Genomic DNA, 20763 nt, shown 5'->3' on the forward strand with positions numbered 1-20763 from the left:
CCCAAGTGTCTAGGGCCAGTGGCTCTAAACCTTTTTGTGGTCTCCTTCACAGGGAATGGACGGGGCAGGGGAGCAGTAAGCATGAGACCCTGAGGAGGGTGGAAAAAAGCTACTAAAGTGCATACTTAATGAACCAACTATTTAAAGGGTCCTCAGCTAGGGATTGTCCTTGCAACTGCCCTGGTAGGCTCTAGCACCATACCCAACCTTGCTTTCTCTGACATCACTGCTCCATCTGTACAAGGAAACTGGGAACCAAGGCTACCTACTTCTCTGATGAGGTAGAAGTTAGGTGTCTGAAGTTTAGTACATTTGTTATGGATTCACTGTATCAGTGATTTTCAAATTTTAAAAGAAGTTCAGCCCATTCATTTATTCATTCATGCATTTGCTTATTCATTCAACAAGTCTTTATAGAGAACCAGCCACGCACCAGGAACTGTGTGAGGAACTGGAGATATAGTGGTGAGCAAGAATGATATGGTCTGGGGCCCCTTAGCACTTGCAAGTGGGAGACAGAATTAAACAGATGGTCTCCAGGGAAGCAAATAAAACAAGCTCAGATGGGGCAAGCCCAGGGCTTCCTGCCACCGACGGCTCCTGCCCTTGGCTGTTCTGCCCAACAGCGTAAGTACAGAGTCGGTAGGTCCTCAGCTGAGTCGTATCCCTGCAACTCCTCATATGAAGGTAAAAAAACACGGAATGAAATTCCCCTCTAAGTCCCCCTACCTGCCCAACTGCCCCAGGGACAATGCACCAAACCCTAAGTGTACAAATACACTTGAGAATGAAGAGGTTCATCCTTTCTCTTAATCCTGTTAGAGCTGTGACGTTAAGTGGCCTGGCTCTCCCCCATTTCACAGATGCAGGAGCCGAGACTGTAGAGAGTGAAGCAGCCTGTTGAAGCTCCCCGCCAGACGACCTCCGATGGGGTTTACAAAGAAGGTGGGAGGAGCAGGGCCCAGGGTGTGACTCTTGAGTCTACTGAACAGTGCTGGGCTGGAGGCCTCCAGTAACTCGCCAGACAGACCCCCGTGGTTCTGGAGACTCTGGCCACAGCCCCTAATCTATCCTCCCCATGACATGTGCAGATCTGATGGCCCTACTGCTAAAAACTCTGGACTCTAGAACTCAGCTAAGAGCCAGTGGGACAATGGAAATGTGGGCTTTGGAATGTATCCAAACAACCCACAGTCCTGTCCCCTCCTCCCCAAAGACTGGCCAGTGACCCCTAAACCAGGGACTGGATTGTTCCTAAGAAACCTAGCGTGGCTTTGGCAATTGCCTGACAAAGGATTGTCACTCTTTTCCACCCCTCACTTGTGGGTATCTTCATCTAAGCCTATACCGCATTTGAAGGAAAATTCAACCGAATTTGGTGTAAAGTAGGTTGTACAGCTAATCATGTTTAGAGTCACCTTCCGATGACATTAAGGCCTCCAGGAGAGTCACTGAGAAGTCTGTGAGGTCTGCTAATTCCATTGCAAGTGAGGAATGTGTTTATTCTTCCAAGGGGCAAAGATCCCCCACTCAAAGTGACGCTGCCACATTGTGTAACCAGGAACACGGGTTGTTGCTGATGTAAACAAATGGCCAGGGGCAGACCTGCCAGGAGCTCGGTCTCCTTTTCCCAGAGGTGTTTCTTATGAATGGTTGTGCCCAGTGAAGCAATTTCCTGCCTTGTAAACTTCTGCGCAGCAAACCACATCTCCTATCTATCGCTGCTTGGCTCTGGGTCATAAAACAATTCCCCAGAGACCAATCAGAGCCCCATCAGGAGTCCTTGAGTAACAGGAAAATTACCCTCCACCTGCAGACGTAATGACACTTTGCAAGCTAGTGGCTTGGCAGTTTTGGAACGTAAACATCACATGCCTTACCCAATGCCTTACCTCTGCTCCTCTGAGATGTGGGGCCCGCATATTTGATTCTCAGACCCTGGGTCACTCCTTGGAGGCACTGGCTGGCTAGTGACCCATTACCTTGACCCAAGGACCCTGCAGCCTGGAGAACATATTTCACTGTGTCAGATCATGATTTGCAGAGCCAGGGCAAGAGAAGTTCAGTCAGGGGTCTCAGGCATGCAGAAGACAGAAGATCTGGGCTGAAACCACATGGGGAACTCATTGATTTGGACAATTACTGTGCATTTTGTTGTCCTTCAGCCTGGAATGTCTCCCTGACTCCCCCATCTGCCTGGTGAATTGTCATTCATTCATTATGTCACATTTCAAGTGTCTTCCAAGGAACCTTCTCTGATTTCCACCCAAACAGAATTTCCTCCATAGTCTTACCCCTCTACTGTCTAACACCCACACACTGCCTTGCAATCACTTAGTGATTTCTCTGTCTCCCTAGCCAGGCTGGAAACTCCTTCAGGGCATCTTGGAATCTCCAGCACACACCACAGTGCCTGGCTCAAAGTCAGTATGCAAAAGAGGTGTGTTGAATGAATGAGTGAAAGGGCACCTGTTATGTTTCTCTCCACCACACTTAGTTGCTTTGCATTTTGAAAGTGTACAAAGAATATCATCAAAGGAATGAAGGCCCATCATGTTCTTTCATGTTGTAGCCCTGTCAGGACTGGATGCTAGTAACTAACATTTATTGAGCACTTTCTTACGTACCAGGCAAAGGGCTTTACACACCATGTATCTCATTTAATCCCTATGACAATCCCACGTTCAGATAAGGAAACAGAGAGGTTAAGCAGCCTTCCCAATATCACACAGCCAGTAAGAGGTAGGGCTGGAATTTGAACTCAGATTTGCCTGACTCCCTCAGTCTGAGCTCTTAACCACAACTCGCCACGGCCGCAGTAAATATTTACTAGATGAACAAAGGAGTGGATGAATGGTTAACTCTAAGTACAGTGGCAGCCTGTTGTTTTGCTTCCATGATACAAACATGAGCAACATGTTTAAGTTTTTCATTTACTTATTGATTCAAGCTTCTCCAAAGTGTGGCTCCTGTCGAAAGCAGATTTCATAAAGATTAAGAAACAAGCATCTTTCTTGTTACCATCCATGTTTCCTGGGCAAGGAAACTTATTTTTACAAAAATAATAATGAATCATAACTTAAAAACTTGCACAGAAGAGATTTTCACCTTAAGTTCTCTTTTCTGCATTAAATTCTCTGTATTAGGCTGTATAATGACCCCCAAGGGGATCAGGTCATAAGCCCTGGAACCTATAAGTGTTCCCTTAAAAGGAAAAAGAGACTTTGCAGATGTGATTAAGGAACATGGTCCTATAGAGTCCGGGTGCACCCTAAATGCAATCACGTGTATCCTTCGGAGGAGGAAGGAGAGGGAGGTTTGACACAGAAGAGAAGGTCACGTGACCGTGGAGGCAGGGACTGGAGTGATGCAGCCGCCAGCCAGGGAACCTGGCAGCCACCAGAAGCTGGAAAAAGCAAAGAACAGACCCTCTCCTATAACCTCCAAAGAGCGTAGCCTTACCGACACCTTGGTTTGGCTCAGTGATACTGATTTTGGACTTCCGGCCTCCGGAACTGTGAGAGAGTGTATGTCTGGTGTCTTAAGCCACCAAGTTGGTGGTAACTTTTTTACAGCAGCCACAGGAAACTAATACAGTCTCCTAAGAGATGGAGGCAGGGGGAGTAAGTCTTCAACCATCAGTGTAGGTGACTCAGAAGTCCACACTCAAGCATCTTCTTAGTCAGAATGCTCAAAAGAAATCCTGCCGTGGAAAGCCAGAGTATGGGCTCTCCCCACAAAAATGAATCCACCTCCTTCCTCGCCCCCAGCTCCTTTCTTGGCTTTGTGTTTCTTTCTAGAACCTAACAATTCCTGACATGTTGTATATTTGTTTATTTGGCTGTTGTTGGCTCCCTCCCAGTTGAACACAAGCTCCATGGGAAGTGACATTTTTAAACTGCTTTTCTCCCCACGCCTAGAAGAGTATGTAGCACATAGTGATCACTTGATAACATTTGTTGGGTGAATGATTGAATGTCATGTTACTGCCACCTGGACAGCCCTGACGTCGCATCAGGGGTATGATAACAGCATGACATACTACCAAGAAGCTTCCTAAAGGGCCACTTTAAAAAATATCTGAGATAGAGTCTTTGCTCAGGTAACACTGTTTTTCATTTTCTGCAACGTCAGTGTCTACTTCCTACTTTGTTCAGGCCCCGAACCTTGGAATCATCTTTGATGCCTCTGTTTCTCACACTGCACATCTAGAGCATCAGGAAATCCTGGCGTTTTCCTCTACCTTCGAAACAGCATTCACAATCAGACCACTGCCCCCTGGTCTCAGGGGCAACGCTTCCTGATGGTCTCTTCCCTGTCACTCTTGGCCCCTCCCGACAACTCAGCAGCCAGAAGGATCCTTTGAAAACCTAAGTCAGATCTTATCCCTTGTCTGCTCCAAGCTCTCTGATGGCTCCCAGCTCCCTCAGAATAAGAACCGAAGTCCTTAGTGCAGCTTGTCGCCATCCCTTACAAATGGCAACAGGCCCTATGTCATTTGTCATCGGCCTGGCACTCTGCTTACCTCCCTGACCCACCTCTCTCCCTCTCACTCGGCTCTAGTCACTCTTGCATCCCTGCTTTTCTGTTCCCACCTTGGGGCCTTTGTACGGGCTGTTCCCTTTGCCTGGAATGCTCTCCTCCTGGATGTCCACATGGCTCACTCCCTTGGCAACCTCAGGGCTCTTGGATGTCACATTCTTGGTGAGCGTTCCTGGGCCACCCTATTTAAAATCCCTACTCTACTGCCCTTCCCTGCTATATTTTGCATAGATGGTTTTATCATCTGACATGCACACACACACACACACACATTCACGTTTACTGTCTGTCTCCCCCACTAGAATCTTAATTTCATGAGGGCAAGGATTTTTATCTATTTGGTTCACTGATGTGTCTTGAGTGTCTGGAATAATGGTGCCTGGCACAGAGTGGGTGTCAGTAAATATTTCTTGAATAAATAGATGAGAAACATTATGTTGGACTAGATGATGTTTCCAAAAGCAAAGGGATACACGGAAGGTCTTCTGATGGCTCAGGAAAACAGGCATGATTTCCTCATACTGGGACTTGTTTGTCTTTTAAAACATTAGCTTTATCTTTTTATCCCTTTCATAGTTGGGACTAATTTAATATAATTGGTTTATTAAGGATGTCTAGACAATAGGGCACAGGAAAGAAACCTGCCTTTTGGGAATGTAACCGTATGTGTCTGACGAGAAAATTAAATATGTGGAAACTGCAGAGAAATATCTTGCATTTGTGCTGTGTGATCTGTTGGCATAAACACACTTAGACAGACTGCATGAAACCTGCTTGGATGATTTTTGCTTTTGGTGTTGTCCCCTCATGTCTGCTCTGCTCGTTCTCCCTGAGAAGGTGTTTCCTCTCTACACGTGCACAGAACACCCAGGAAAAAAATTGTCACCCAGGTGTGCGTGAAGTCCTGCACACCCCAGATACTCATTTGTAAAGTACAGTCACGCTATAAATCTCAGCTGACAATCTAGTACTTGCTTAGCTGGAATGACCTCTGCACCAGAGAGAGAGAGAGAGAGAGAGAAGGAGGGGCTTTATAGGCACCTGGTTGCTGATTGCAGTTTCTCATAAATATTCAGCCTCTTTGAGGTGATTGCGACACGTTTGAGGTATTAAACATGGGTATGTGATATGCTACTGCATGGTCCATGATTGGGGATCTCTTATTTTCCAGAGCAGATTTCAAAGGCCTTAGCTTGAATTGATTCCTAATTCAGAGGGGACACAGTCCTGATTTTCCTTGGGAAGAAGTCGGCTCCTGCCTCTTCCTGACGCCCCTTCCCTGCTCCCTGCATGACCCCCACCCACCCACCTTTAGGGGTACCACGCTGGTTTAGTCCCAGCCTCCTGGATCTCTGCGGCCCTGCACTCATTGCAAGATCGCCGCGTTTTACCTCCTTCTTTCCCTAAGGAGACAAGGACTCCTCAGTCAAGCCTTTCCCCCTCCTCACACTGCCCCTTCCGGACTCACCCTTGGCTCCCTGCTGGATTTGCCGTACTCTAGAGAAATGAACAAAATCATTTTACCAATTACTGGCAGCTTTCTCTATCAAGCATCAAATTTGTGATGAGGCTATCTGGAAACATCAACCAGGTCCAGAAGACCACACGAAAAGGCACTCTCGGATGAGAGAGCACTAACGCACAGCACTCACAGTACTGGGCACGCTTGTAAGCGTTTAACATGTATTAACTCATTTACTCCTCAAACAACAGCATACAGTAGGTATATCCTATTATTATCACCCATTTTATGTAGGAGGACAGTGAGGATGGGGTTAGGTGGTGGAGTTGGAGATTCTAATCAAGGCATTCTGGCTCCAAAAAGAATATCAAAGACTTGCCCCCAGCTGTGGGCTAAGAGCTCAGATTCCCCCTGCTGTCCACATTGTGTTCTTATCCACCTGAAGACAGCAGCTAACACTCCAGTTATCTCTGTCTGATGGGGAATAATCTACTGTTTGGCATGAAAAAGTTCAATATTTTTGAATGCAGGTTTTCATTTCTTATCCAGGATGTTAAAATGAAGTCTGCCTTCCCAGTGCTCACCCTAGAAAATGACAGCAGGTCATAGTAAAAATGGAACCATTGATCTGTTAGCTTGGAGTTGGGGTGTAAGGAGACACCCTGGAAAATGTTGGTCCGTAGGATGCTAGAGGAAGGTACGGGGGTTTTGAGCTGCAGATGAATCTTCAGCTTTATTTCCCACCTGGACCCATACACAGTAGGTCTCCTTGCCCCCCCTAGAGCCGGTAGGAGGTGATCCCTGTTTGATTTAGAAGGGAGGTGCTAACCTTCTTGTAGGCTCTCAGTTGCCAGGGTCACCTTCTACGTGACTTGGTTTACTCGAGGTTTGGTTAGGAAGAGTCCCTGGAGATGTCCATAACCCGCCCATCCTCCCTCCCCTCCATCTCCGCCTCCTCCTCTGCCCAGATGTCCTCTTGGATGAATAAGACCTTCTGGGTTCTCAGGGTTACTGCAACCATGCAAGGTCTAAAATGTATCAAATGAAGATACTTGCTGTTCCAGAAATAACGTGAGGCCAGATATAGGGCTCCCATAGAGGCTGAGGCTTGAGGCCTATATTCTCTTCTTTTTCCTGAAACTCACAGGAGGCATTCAATAAGACATTTCAACTAGTGAAAGGGGATCTTGGTCTCTCTTGACACTTGCTTGACCTTGACCCCAACCGTTTTCAACCCAACCATAAGTTTTCTCTTGACCGCTTCAGCCCAAATTACATTGCCCGGGGCGGGGCGGGGAGCCAGGAACCAAAAGAGGTCAGTATCTGCATATCTATCCATCCCTGCCCTGGCAGCAGATACTCTGTGACTTTGTGGGACTCACTGAGAATTACATCTTCTACTACATGGGATTTTGAAAGCCTGTTGCTCGGGGGCCTGGTCAGCACAATTCCCTTGCTTACACTTCACCTGGGAAATGCTCTGTCTAGAAGTGAGAAACCACGTGTTGGCAGTTCTATGTTGTACAAAAGAGGAAACACAGAGGACAGGTCCATCCTTCTTCCTGGAGCCAACACTGGATTATTTGTGGCAAAGTTCCTGCTGTGGAGTGTCCAGGCTTTTGGCTTTTCACCTTTTGAACTATTTGTATTCATTAGCATCCCACCAGCGGGGGAATCCCGAGCAGGGCGACACCCACAAGAGCCCATTCTTCTGGCGATTAACAGCCCCGCAGAAAGGAGAAAAGACTGGAATTCATGCCTACAATGAGGTTAAAAAAGTTATCCATAGGATTTCCATTCTTCCTGCTTTTTATCTGGTCCTATGGCCATAGTCACCAAGAGTTGGCTTTGTCACTTTACTTCTGTGAGTTGCAGGGAAGAAAAAGGTGTTGGTTCCTGCTCTGGCCAGATCCCACAGAGGGACTCGTGGAGTCTGACTAGGGGAATCGACTCTTTACCTTAGCAGTAAAGCTGGCACAAAGACACTGGGACATGGCAGCAGTGAGTCCAGGGGAATAAGTGGAAAATTCCAGGGAGACCGGGGGCCAAGGGTTGGACCGTGGCAGGGCAGCGTCAGAGACAGAAATATGAGACTCTGGGCAGTGACAAAATAAATTGTTTTAATGGGAGGCTTTCTGAAAGAGCAACTTTTTCTTGTGCTATCAAACAGCCAGTTTCCCTGCCTTGGACTCTCTTGGGGGGTGCACTGGCTGAACCCCTAGCCCCACCGGAAGCTAGGATGTTACTCTGACACTATGTTCAGTCCCTCCAGGGATCTGGAAGTGTGTCTTAACATCAGGAAGTTGGAGTTCACTGGCAATCAGTCCAAAATATGCAGTCCCTGTGTGTGTCCAGGCCTGAGGGTAAGGGCTTCATTTCTGACTTAGGATATTTCTCCATGGGGAGAGAGAAAAGAGGCAAATCACGTGGAAAATTCAACTCTGACCTTTACAAAGAAAACTAATAGACACTTTAGTATTATATACAGGGCAGAGGGGAGAGGAAGTGGGGGGAAAATTGCACTTAATTACAGTAGTTTATAGTTTACACCCATTGGACAAATTTACTTCTTTAAAAGAATTCTCAAGATCAGTTAGGATGGGGGTGGGGGAGGGAGTTTGCTGATATTTACACTGTGTTTGGCTCAGTTCAATAGCACGTGTCCTCCTCTCCTCATTTCAGTAACAGATTCAAGTTTTCACATGTTTGTTCGACGAAGGAGCATAATGTAGACACTACAGCTTTCGCTCTTCCTCTTCCGTGGTTTCTTGTCTCCCATCTGCAGGATGGATGGGAATACTTTACATCTTGGGAGAGGCATCGAGACAATACTGCATAGAAGGGAAGCTGGGCTTTGGGCTGCGCCTCCTGAGAGCGGATTGTCCGAGGCGCCAGCAGGATGTCAGGTAAGCAGGGACCTCTTGTAGGTGATGTCAGGTCACTGGGTTTTTCCATGACAGCTGCCCAGAGGGTGATGGTGTGGAAAATAGGGTCCTTGTTGCTGTGCACAAAGTAAGTGATGTGCGGGCATCACCAGGCTTGGAGAGGACACTGCAAAGAGAAAAGAGAGAGAGCTCAGCTGTGTGCATTTGGCAGGGACATGGGCTACTAGTTTGGCTTCTCCAGGGGGAGCCGAGACCCAGCTCAGCTGGGGGGCTGGGGACCTAGCACCTGCTCAGGTCTGCAGTGTTGCTCATGAAGCATATTCGCATTAGCAATACCTGGGAGCTGGCTTTTCCTGCCGCTTCAGAACAGAGAAGCGAATTGCTACAGACCTTGAAATAGTCATAATTTGCCGACCTTTATCCTGAAGTTGGGCTGCTCTTTCTGTGCGTGTGGTGTTTATAAAGTGCTCAGGGAGGCTGCAACGGCAGCTGACGGGAGCTCTTGCCTCCTGTGGAAGTAAGGGTCTCTTCCTAAGACCTCTAAGAGGTGGGGTCCCCTAGACCACTGCTTCCCAAACTTCAATTGACCTATGAGTACCAGAGATCCTGTTAAAATGTAGATTCGGATTCGGTCGGCCTAAGAATCTGCATTTCTAGTCAGCTCCCAGGTTGTGCTGAAGCTGCTGATGGACTTGGAGCCTCAAGGCCACAAAGCACGTGAGAAACCACCACTTACTCAAATGCCGCCTCAGGGAACGCGCTTGGGAACTGCAAAGGGCTTTCTACAGCGGTGTTACTGTTAGGGCAAGACACTCAGAGGACAGGGGAGAAGATCCAAGGGCTGAAGGCCTCTGATGCCAGACTTGCAGGTGGGCCAAGGGCAGGAGACCCCAAAAGGGATGGAGAAACCCTGTGGGAGGAGCCCCACCACCCAGCCCAGAGAGACCTCCCCTTCCAGGGCGCGGGGCCTCGTTCATTTCAGTGTCGTGGAGCATTACTCTACTTTTCCTTCCAGGAGTATCTTTTTGATTCCCTCTGTCTCCTCCCTCCCTCCCTTTTACTTCTGCTGGCATCTCAGGAGAAGGTTCTGCCTTTTGGCTTAATGGCTTATTCTCTCAAGACTCCCCCTCAAGGACACACACACACACACACACACACACACACACACAGACACCTACCACTGATACTAAAGCCCTATTATCCCATTACTATTTCCCAAGCATAACTCTATATAAGGTTCCCATTATGTCCATTTTACAGATTAGGGAAACAAGGCTCTAAGAGAGTCAGTGAATTGTCCAAGGTTTCAGAACTAGGAGTGTGTGGAGCCAGAGACTCAAACCAGCTCTGGGGACCTGCCAGCACACATTCTTTCCGTTATGCTCTTAGGTTAAGAGTCTTCTTCCAGCTTTGTACTCTTGGTCGTGTTCTCTCTCTGGGCCTCAGTTTCTCACCTGTAGGATGGAGGCTGTTGAGGGATTAGATGAGCTGATACATTACGCGGTTAGCATGGTGCCTGGCATTATTGTCCTGATGAACACTGGGACACAGCTGCCTCTGTCCCCGCCACCCTCCTGAGCACTCTTCAGAGTGGGATGCAGCTGTGCATTCGTGTGAGGAGACAGGCTTCTGGCCCTTTTAAATTTGTGAGTCCCGGTCAGGGTCCTCTGATACCCTTTGCCTCCTCTTCCTCCCTCCCCCCGCCCCCACTCTGGAGTCTCTTTACTTCCCACTATCAGCCTTTCTCCAATTTTCAGATTTCAGGTGGAAGAGAGAGAAAATGGCTTGTGACCTTGCAGGTTTCAATAGAAGAGCAAACAAGAAGGGCAGATAAGGAGACGCCAGCGGGATCCTATGACCTGTCATTAGGGATGGGCTTCCTAGCTATCAAATGTTTGCTCACATAATAAAATGGTGGCAGAGCCCTAAATGTTGTCAAAGGAACTAGAGTTATTTGCCCCCTCCAGAGTCTAAACACAAACATCTGATAAGGGGTGCACTGTGGCCCCTTAGAACCGAGGCCTGGTGCACCCAGCCACAGGGCCTTGCCCAGAGGATTCCTGCGTGACCACAGGGCCCTCCGTGTGGAAGGGGTGGTAGCTGTGGTGATTGCTAAGGACATCCTCATTCTAAGAGGATTTGTTACATAATGGTCATAGGGAACACTTATTGAGGTCCTCCTGTGTGCCAGGCCCATGCTAACTAAGGGCTTTACACACATGATTGCATCGAATTCTTATATCAGCCCTTTGAGGTAGGTAATTATCATTCATTTATTTAACATATTTTTGAGTGTCTTCTATGTGCTTAGCACTTCTTTAGGCACTGTGGATGTAGCTGCGAACAAGACCCTGTCCACATCCTGACAGAGTTTATAATTTAGTGAGGGTTTTGAACAATAAATAAGTTTTAAAAAAAAGCATATATATATATATATATATACACACACACACACACACACACATACATATATAATACAATTTTAAGTAGAGATTAATAATCTAGAAAAATAAGCATGGTAAGAGGTTAGGGTGACTTGAGGGTAAAGGGAATCATTTAGGGAGGGGGATCGAGAGGTGATCCCCCACTCTTTGAAGTGGTGACATTTGAGTTGAATGAAGTGAGGGAGCAAGCATGCAAAGATGTGCAGTGAGGAGCGTTCCAGGCGGAAGACACCACAAATGCGGAAGTCCTGAAGTGGGATCACAGCAGCTCTAGTTCGGCTGAAGCCTAGCGCAAGAGGGAAGAGGGGAAGGCGTGAGAATGGTGGGGCCGGCAGTGGTCTGATCACCCGGCGCCTTGGACGTCTCCATTTCAGTTTGGTGAAATGCGGAGCTGTTGGAGAGTTTTGACAGGGGAGTGACATGATTGGTTTCCCTTTTTAAGAGATCACTCTGGCTGCCGAGTGCTGAACAGACCATATACCCACTGTAGTGGGGCAAGAGTGGAAGTGGGGGTGGGAAGGTAGGGGCCACTGCAGGAGATCAGTGAGAGGCGAGGGGCTGGACTGATGGGGTGGTGAGAAGCGGTCAGACTGAGGGTGCATTTTGAAGGACCCCTAGCAGAACTTATCGATGGGCTGGATGTGGGATATGGGGTGTGTAATGATCAAGGGTCCTCTCAGGTGTCTCGCCTGAATAACTGGCCCCATTTTTGGAAGTGGAGAAGCTCAAGGAGGAACCTATTTGGGTAGGGAGATATTGGGGCAAAATGAAGAGTTCCTGTTTAGGCAGGTTCAATTTGAGAGGCTTATCAGGTATATTAGACATGCACATGTACATGCCAAAGATGCACGGGATTTGCAAATGGCACCTTGTGACTGGGGAGAGGTCTGTACTGGAGACATAATTAGAGGATCCATTAGTGTGTACACTTGATCCAAAGCCATGGGATTGGAGGCGATCACCCAGGAGTGAGCACAGAAGAGAATGAGCCCCAGGGCCTCCAACAAGTAAATGTCGGGAAGATGAGTTGCTAGCTAAGGAAATGAGGAGTGGTCAGTGCCATGGGAGGAGAACGAGGATGGGGCAATGTCCTAAAATCCAGATGGAAAAGGGGAGGTGTGATCAGCTGTGTCAGAGAGAGAGATGGAAAAGCAACCATTGCATTTGGCAACATGGAGGTAGAGTGAGCGGGACAAGAAAGGTTTCAGTGGAGTGTGAGGACAAAAACCAGCCTGGAGAGGTCTCCAGAGAGAATTGGGGGTGAGGAAGTGGGAGTATAGATAACCCACTTCTATTATTATTAACTTAAGCTAGACTAATTATAGTTCTATTAATCAAAAGTAATGATTATAATTCCAATTTTACAGATGAGGAAACTGAGGCTAGAGAGATCATAAGTAACTTGCCAGGGTCTCACAACAGAAAAGCCTGTGCTCTTAAACACTATGTAAGATCACTTCTATCCTCTGAATGGGGCAACAGGGGGAAATAAATGAACTTTGCCATCTGAAATCCTCCTTCCCAAGCTCAAGGGACACTCAGGGGTGCCATCAGGGAGAGCCAAGATTGAGCCGGCTGCCATGGCCTGGATGTTTCCAGCCAAGAACTGAGCTGTGTTTTACGAGTCTCAGTGAATTTAGTTCTTTCAACCATCCCACAACAGAGGAATCATTATCTTCATATTACAGGTGAGGAAACTGAAGTTCAGAGAGGCTAAGACTTTTCCCTGAGGTCACACAGGGAGAAAGTGGTAGAACCCTGAGCCCAGGTCTGCCTAACTCCCAAGTCGGTGCTCTTAGTCATCAGACCACACCGCCTCTCCACCAGCGAAGAAGGCAGGGAGGAGGGGAGCAGCTGCAGGGGATTTATGACAAAGCCGCCCACCTCCTTCTTGTCAGCACCCTTGACTAGTGACCGCTCTAGGGGCCCTCTCCTGACCTCTCTATAAACTGGGAAGCGGAGCAGTGGGTAGAGAAGGTGTGGAAATAGCATCAGCTCACAGCCTGCCCACACTTGTTCTAACAGAGGTCAGTGCTAGTGGCACTCTGGTTTCCAGATTGGCAGGCTGTGTTCTGCAGGAGCTCAGGCACAGACCCACTCAGAGGGTAACCGGCCAGCTCCCAAGGTTGATGAGGGGGAGGCACTAGCTCTGGAAACGACAGACGGGAGTGGCTGCAGAAGGATTCCCAACCAGAAAGTCCCATCCTGGGGTCCCTGAAACCTGATCCACAAGCCCCTGGGGCATGTCTGTCTTGACAACCAGAAATGCTGGGATCAGACAGATACAAGTTCAAATCCTGGCTTTCGCCTGATTTAACCTTGGGTCATTTCTATGAGTGTTTAAACATGGATATTAGAAGGTGAGTGTTGTTTAATGAATTTGGAGAAGATCTAAGGCTGGAAATCCAAACCAGATTTGTCATCCGTGTGAACTTGGCCAGATCCCTCCCATCTCTGAACCTCAGTTTTTCGCTCTGTAAATCAGGCATAAAAATATCTACCTTGCTTGCAGGATGGGTGGGAGGGTTAGCCAGGAAAGATAAGATGGAAAAGCACCCTGGAGGGAACGCAGCTTGGCAAATGGGAGGCGCTCAAAACACGTTAGTTCTGAATTCATTCATTCATTCATTCCTATTTACTGACATCTACTATAGCCCAGGCATTTGGCTAGGCACCAAGGGCTTGGGTGCTTTGAGAGGCCGCTGAACTATTTGCTTTTTTCCTGGGAGGTGGGTGAGAGGATGGTTGTGTGTCAGCAGGAGAACGGGAAGCAGTGATCTGGAGCCCAGGCCCAAGAGGCGGGATGCCCTTCAGAATCAGCCCTAATCCTGAGCACTTTTATTGGCAGAACCTCCTTTGACCACGTGCAGACCAAGCACTGAGTTACAGATGGCAGGTGTCGATGGAAGGCGTCTCCTAAAGGATCACAGACAGAGAGGAGAAGGAACAGGGCGGGAGCTCCCACTTTGAGTCCTTGACTGTGCACCAGGCACTCTCTTAGGGACTTTGAATATCCTTTGCAATGGGGTTGGGATTTCCACCCCCACCCCTTCCTGTTTACAGATGAAGAAACTGAGTCTCAGAGCAGCAAATTAATTGTCCAAGGTCACGTAGCAGGGGTGAGGGAGCTGGGATTAGCTCAGGTCTGTTGGCTTTTCCTAGCACTCTACCATGCCTCGAAAGTGGCAAAGGCTCAGGATGGGTCCCTCTGACCCAGTCGTGCACGCTAATGGACCTGTTCAACGCGCATATCAGCATGGGAAAGATTCCAAGAAGCCCTGCCCTGTGGGGTTTTCGTTTAATCCAGTCGTTTTCCCAACACATTTGATCAAGGAATCCGCCTCTCCTCACACCCAGGTGCCCCTGATTCCCAGCAATGGCCTTGAAACTCCTTTTGGAAAATAATACTGTAAAACAAAGAAAAAGCAGAATTGCCACCAGGTCTCTTTCGGAACTCTCTTCTGACCCTATGCCTTCAGAACAGAGTTTGTAAAAATTTTCTTCCCCTTGGGCTCCTTCTGCCATCAGCAGGCAGCACCTTTGCCCTCATTTTACTTCATTCTGCCTCTCCCAGTTGGTAGGAAGAAAGTTTCCTAATGGGAATACAGTATCTGGGCTTAATTTTCACTCTTGTTCCTGACCGTTAAAGACCACAAGATCAGTGATTACATGGGTATTTTAAAGATGGGTGTTGGAAGGCACTGGAAATAGTCCAGGATTTAGAGTCAAAGACCAAAGTCTGGAGGTCCAGCTTTAGAATTTATCATCTGTGTGGCCTTGGGCAGGTCACTCTCCATCTCTGAGTCTCAGTTCATTTCTTTGTATTTCTCGGGAGGTTTCAATAAAAAGGAAATGATGAGATAATGTTCATGAGAAGAATAAACTGTAAAGTGCTACATGGAAATTTTTATCCATACTAAGCGTAATCATCATCCTCATCATCCCAGAAATGAATCTATCGGCAGACTCCTGAAATGTCCAGGGACTTGAGACAACTTCACAGTAGTTCTAGAGTGCCGTTCATGCAGCTTCAAGGTCGGCTGGCCACTCTGTCCAGTGGAGGGGAGCAGCCATCTGGGGGCCAGGGCAGCGTCTCAGAGAGCATCTTGAACTATTTTGATTAAGAGACCATTTCCTGAATTCAGAGGACTTGTTTCAACAAGCAAGCATCAAAGTCAACTTGGGAAAGACAGGAATAATTAATCACAGTCCTGTCTAGGGCTGGCCAAGCGGCAGATGGATTGATAAACCTTTCAAAGGGGAAGGTATTCCCAAGCGGGGCTGCTGCGCCTGGCTGCCCCCCTGATTGAGATTTGTGAGCACAGATAAATGTTTTCCCTCCTCACTACAAAGAATGGGAAATCGCACGGGAGTCGAAGGGCAGGGCAACCAGGGTGTCCTTTCATCTTCCATGGGGTGAGAGAAGAGGAGCAAAGCAGGTCCCACACACCTCTCCCTCTCCCCCAACTCCAGAGCCTGGCCACCTCGGTCGTGTGTGTGTGTGTGTGTGTGTCAGAGCCCAAGACGTGCCAGGCACCTAATCTACATGATCTCATCGAATCTTCAGAGCAAGTAGATGTTACAACTCTCACTTTAAAGATGAAGAAATGAAGGCTCAGGGAGGTCAAGGTCACCAAACAAGTGGCAAAACCAGGAAGAGAACCTGCCTGCTTCACAACGCTGCAGGAGTAGAGGAGAGGGGGGCAAAGGAAAGGACAGAGAACCCCAAGCCCATGAAAGACCTTGCTCGGAAGCACATGGCAGGGGGTGAGGTGTGACGAGGTGTGATTTGCAGGGCTCAGGTGGAAAAAAGACAATTAACAAGACCAAACTCTGCTGAGAGCCCCTGACATGAAGTTCAAGGTTGTCGCCTAGTTATCAAGTAATCAATAAAGGCCAAACAGTTCCCACGCTTCACGGACCCCAGCTGCTAAAAGGTCCTATTGTGTTATTCTGTGTGTCACCTGTGTTCAGACATCTTGTCCTGTTTTCTAACTTTTGGTGTCCCATTACAGTCCAGCTGTCCAAGCTCAGCCAGGAGCCTCGCCACTGGTCGTCTTTACTATTCCATCACCTCTGTGTCAAGGTGGGAATTAGTCATCAGCTGAAATGGTGACTAAGCCTCTGGATTCCCCACCTTCAGTGCAGTCAGAGTTGATTCTAAGTTTCCCAATAAAACACCAAGTGAATGCAGGCCCCTGGAAAGGCCAGGCTGTCTACCGGGGAGTCCCCAAGGGTTGGTAGATTTGGGTCATCCTCTGGAGTTTACAGCGTTTTGGGTCCAGCATGGGTCCTGGACTGGGGTAATCAGCCTCAGGACCCCTGACTCACTACTCACTTTCTCCATTGATTAATTTGTGGAAAATCCTCAGGGGTTCCTCTTGTAAGGCATGAAACTCTGGGACGCTGGGGGAGCAACAAACCTCTTTAGCCTGTGGCCCATGTCCTTTGCCCTGTGACCTCAAGGATTCCTTTATCGAGGAACAGGGTGCCTCACAAGGACCAGACTTATGGCCGAGTCTACACTTGCCACATTCTCCGCACATCAATAGCCTTAGTCATTACCCTCCTCCCTCCTACTGGCATTACCTGTTTACTGGAAGACATGTTGGTGAGCGTACTGATGCTGCTGGTATCTGTGACTACCATCGCAGATGGAAACCGGGAGGTGTGGGAATACTGGGGGGGTTCCTGCTTGTGTGTGTACACTAGAAAGACAGAGTGAAGACAAAATCAAGGCAAGATGACACAGGCATACGCACAGCTACAAACCCCCCACCCACATCATAGCTCCTGTTTCCCTGGGCAGATAAAAGGGGATGGTGAGGGCTGACCCCTTGGCCTAGTGGTTAAATTTGGCACACTCCGCTTTGGTGGCCTGGGTTTGTGGGTTTGGACCCCGGGCACAGATCGACACCACTTGTCAGCCATGCTGTGTCAATGACCCACATAAAAAATTGAGGAAGACTTGCATGGACGTTAGATCAGAGCTAATCTCCCTCAAGCAAAAAAAAGAGGAAGATTGGCAACAGGTGTTAGCTCAGGGTGAATCTTCCTCAGCAAAAAAAAAAAAAAAAAAAGCATGTTGATGGTTGCACTAATGTTTGGGAAGGTAGTGTGATGTGGTAAAAAGAATGACCATGTGTTTAAATTCTGGCTCCTTAATCAAGTTACTTAACCTCAGTTTTCTCACCTGTAAAATGGGAATGATATCTGCTGTAGGATTAGAAGAGATCATGTTTAAAGCGTTTTGTACCAAATAAATAAACAGCTCTGCACAGTGCCTAGTATGTAGTGGTGGACAGCACTTCTGTTCCCTTGACTTTCAATAAAGTGTTAGATGCCTGGGCATCAATAGGTAACCCTTAGGCATATGTGGTACTTCTGAGATTTTAAGTCAAAAAAAGTTTTAAATAGCTGGCAAATATGAATGAGCTGGCCAGCACATGCTTACCATTTCTGCCATCACTCAAGCACTGGGTCTCATGCTAGCGATTGTAGATTGATTAATAATTGTAATTAGACACAGGTATAATTAATTGTAGCATTCTGAGCTGTTCTGGTTTGCACTAAAATGACATCATAGCCTTATGACATCACAGAAATATGAAGGACAATGGACAAAGGGAGACTAGATTCAAACAGAACCTCCTGGAGTATGTGACTTGTTTTTTAGTTTTTTCCAGTACTTGTCCACCAAGTCTGGAACCTTTTGACTCATGTTATTTATCCATAAGATTCATATAAATTCTCGGTCACATGACCAAGGAATGAAAGCATGTGGATACTTGGTCTTGAGGGAGGGACCAGCCTGTTTGCACCAAGGAGTCCCTGGGGGGGAAGGGGGGTGAAGGTCACGGCCTGCTGCCTCAGCTTGCCCCTCCTGTGTAGGGAGGCTGGTTATTTCCTGGTCTGGGGCCCCGTGGGCCATCTCTTTGTAGCCAGCCAGCCCAGCTGGGCCTCAGCAGTCCACAAGTCTCTGGTGACCACTCTCTGACCGTCCCTCTCAGGCTTGGCCACTGAGGAAGGCTGCCCAGGTGAGGGGGCACATGGGGGGCATATTGTCAGGCCCCAGGAGGAAGGGAAGTGGAGCACATGTGGTCCCTGACTCTGCTACACGCTGTGGCAGATATTTTAGAAGCCACGAAAATGTGATTGGAATGTGAGATGGTGCTTAGAAACCAGCTCTGCAGGCCTGAGAGGGGATAGACAGAGCCCCAGGACAGAAGAAGGCTGAACTTGACTGTTCTCCCTCCTAGCCACAGCTCTGCCCGAGGCAGCCAGGAGAAACCAACATCCTCTTCTCCGTTCCTGCCTCCTCCTGTTAAGGCGTCCCTTAATAAGTAGTCATTAGCCTTTCTATACCTCTTTACCTTACCAGATACAGTTCATACCTATTTTTATCTCATCTCCATAATCACTCTACATGCACATTATTTCCATTTTATAGATGAAGAAATTGAGGCTCAGAGTGGCTAAGGAACTTACCAATGGCTACATAGCTGGTAAGTCTCAGAGCTAGGGTTTAAATCTAGGTCTGTCTGACTCCGAGACTATCATTCTATTCCAGAGACTTCTCTGGTGTTCCTGTAGGACCGTGCCTGAAGTGGGGAAGCCATTCTTTCCATGATTTCTCCCCAAACACGTAGGCCAGGGGCTATAGCCTGACATAGCCAGAAGACTGGGGGCCTGGGGCTCAGGATGGGGATCAGAGATATAGGGGCTGGGGGACAGATGGGCTGTAAGTGGCTGAAAGATAGACTGAAGGTAGGTGTAGAAATTGGACATGAGAAATAGTCTCTGTGTCGGGGGCAGAAACGCTAATATTCCTTATCCAGGATGACGTGCAGGTGGTATTTTCCAGCTTGAAATGTTCATGGTTCTTGATTAGAGATATTTGGGGTGTATAAATTGGAGGGCATGGGGACTCTAGAGGATTCTTCAATTTCAGAGAAGGCAAATAGGATGCAAATTATACACCAGCTCTGATTATTTGGTAATGGCTGCTTGGAATTTTGGACTGAAAAGGCTAAGTTGAGGAGTATTGGGCAAAGGTGCTGTGATTGACTGGTGGAAGGTGGCAGGGGGACTGTGGCATGTGCTCCATCTATATGCTACTCCAGCTTTCTCTGCAAACCCCCTTTCCATGTAGGCCATAACTGTCCTCTTCAAACCTTCCCTGGGGAATCTTGAGGGCAGAGCAGAGGCCTCGAAAAGGCACGGCACTGCACAACAGTTATGTGTGACAGATTGTCTTGGCTGATCAGAGGTAGGGAAAAGCATCCAAACCAATAAACTTCCAAGAAGAGAGGGAAGAGGTTGGCTGCCGAGGGCCCTTCGTGCTCCCTCCCTATCATGCCCGGGTCCTTACTGTGTGAATTCTGCAGCTGAGTCACTGCGGCCATGAAGGGCTGCTGTGCCATGTGGCTGCCCGGGCTCTGCTGCATGAGGGGCTGCTGGTGAGGGCTGTGCAGCGGCTGGGAGAACTGGACGGGCTGCAGGGCTGCCAGGCTGCCGGCCACACTGTTGATGACAGGGACGCTCTGTGCTTGGGAGGTGTTGAGGCCTGTGGGAGCAAGAGGGAAAGATCAGAGATGGCTTCAGGGATGAGGAGAGGTGAATGGATGGCAATGGTCATCGACTGAGCCTCTGCTGTGTGCCAGGCACTGGGCTGAGGCTGTTACGTAAGAGGTTGCACGGGAAGCAACTTTATAGACAAAGACACTGAAGCTCGGAGAGAATAAGTGGCTTGCTCAAGTTCCACAGTGAGTTGTGGATGGAAACAGGCTTTAAATAGATCTGACTGAGGCCTAAGAGTCTCCCAAGGTCATCCTGTGACCTCCTGAAACTTAGCTCCCTTGAGGTTGCCAAGGCCCTGGGAAAGGTGAGGCTGCTTGCCCCCTCCATCCATGCCTGACCATGAGAGAGGCTTGCCCGGTGTCCTCAGCGCAGGGTTAAAGGCGTCCACTCAAAAGTGCAGATTATTGCCTGGATCTGTCTGTCCAGCAGAGGGCAGGAGTGTGCAGGGACCCACATTCTGATAAAAAACCAAACCCCGCTCCACTCTCCTGGGAGTCTGAAGCCTGAAGACCCTCATCTAGCAGACTGTGCAAAGCCCCTGAGGGAGGTCAGGTGCTCATTCTCTTGACAGGAGCAGAGAGGGGAAAAAACACTGGCACTCAGCCAGTCCATGAAGTGGGCATATCTTATCTGGCAGCACGGGGCTTATGACATCAAAAGGACCAGGTATTGGAAGGAGGAAGTAGTAAGTTAAAGGTTGGCAGTTATAGTGGGTCTTGCTATCTTTCTGTTCTGGGGGTATGAGGGCCTCTGTGGATCTGTACTGTGTCTGTATCCTGAGGCCTCTTTAGAACTGGGGCCAGCACTGCAAAGATTAGGTCCCTGATACCCGCCCTCTCTCTGCTCCTTG

General features: G+C 48.3%; 1 protein-coding gene across 6 annotated transcripts in view; it reads right to left on the reverse strand.

The window, feature by feature from the left end:
* Positions 1-8102: 8102 nt before the first annotated feature.
* HNF1B (HNF1 homeobox B) overlaps positions 8103-20763 on the reverse strand; it is a 52265-nt gene continuing 39604 nt past the window's right edge. For 4 of the 6 annotated variants that reach the window (XM_008526653.2, XM_008526650.2, XM_008526651.2 and 1 more), the window contains exons 7-9: positions 19705-19899; positions 16923-17041; positions 8103-9055 (exon numbers count right to left, since the gene is read on the reverse strand). In XM_008526653.2, coding sequence (XP_008524875.1) covers positions 9035-9055; positions 16923-17041; positions 19705-19899 — 335 coding nt within the window. In that variant the 3' untranslated portion in view covers positions 8103-9034. The remainder of the gene's footprint in view (positions 9056-16922; positions 17042-19704; positions 19900-20763) is intronic. The other 2 variants (XM_070562467.1, XM_070562468.1) reach the window with 2 other exon arrangements.

Source organism: Equus przewalskii, chromosome 10 (genome assembly GCF_037783145.1).
Source record: "Equus przewalskii isolate Varuska chromosome 10, EquPr2, whole genome shotgun sequence".
Taxonomy (NCBI): Eukaryota; Metazoa; Chordata; class Mammalia; order Perissodactyla; family Equidae; genus Equus; species Equus przewalskii.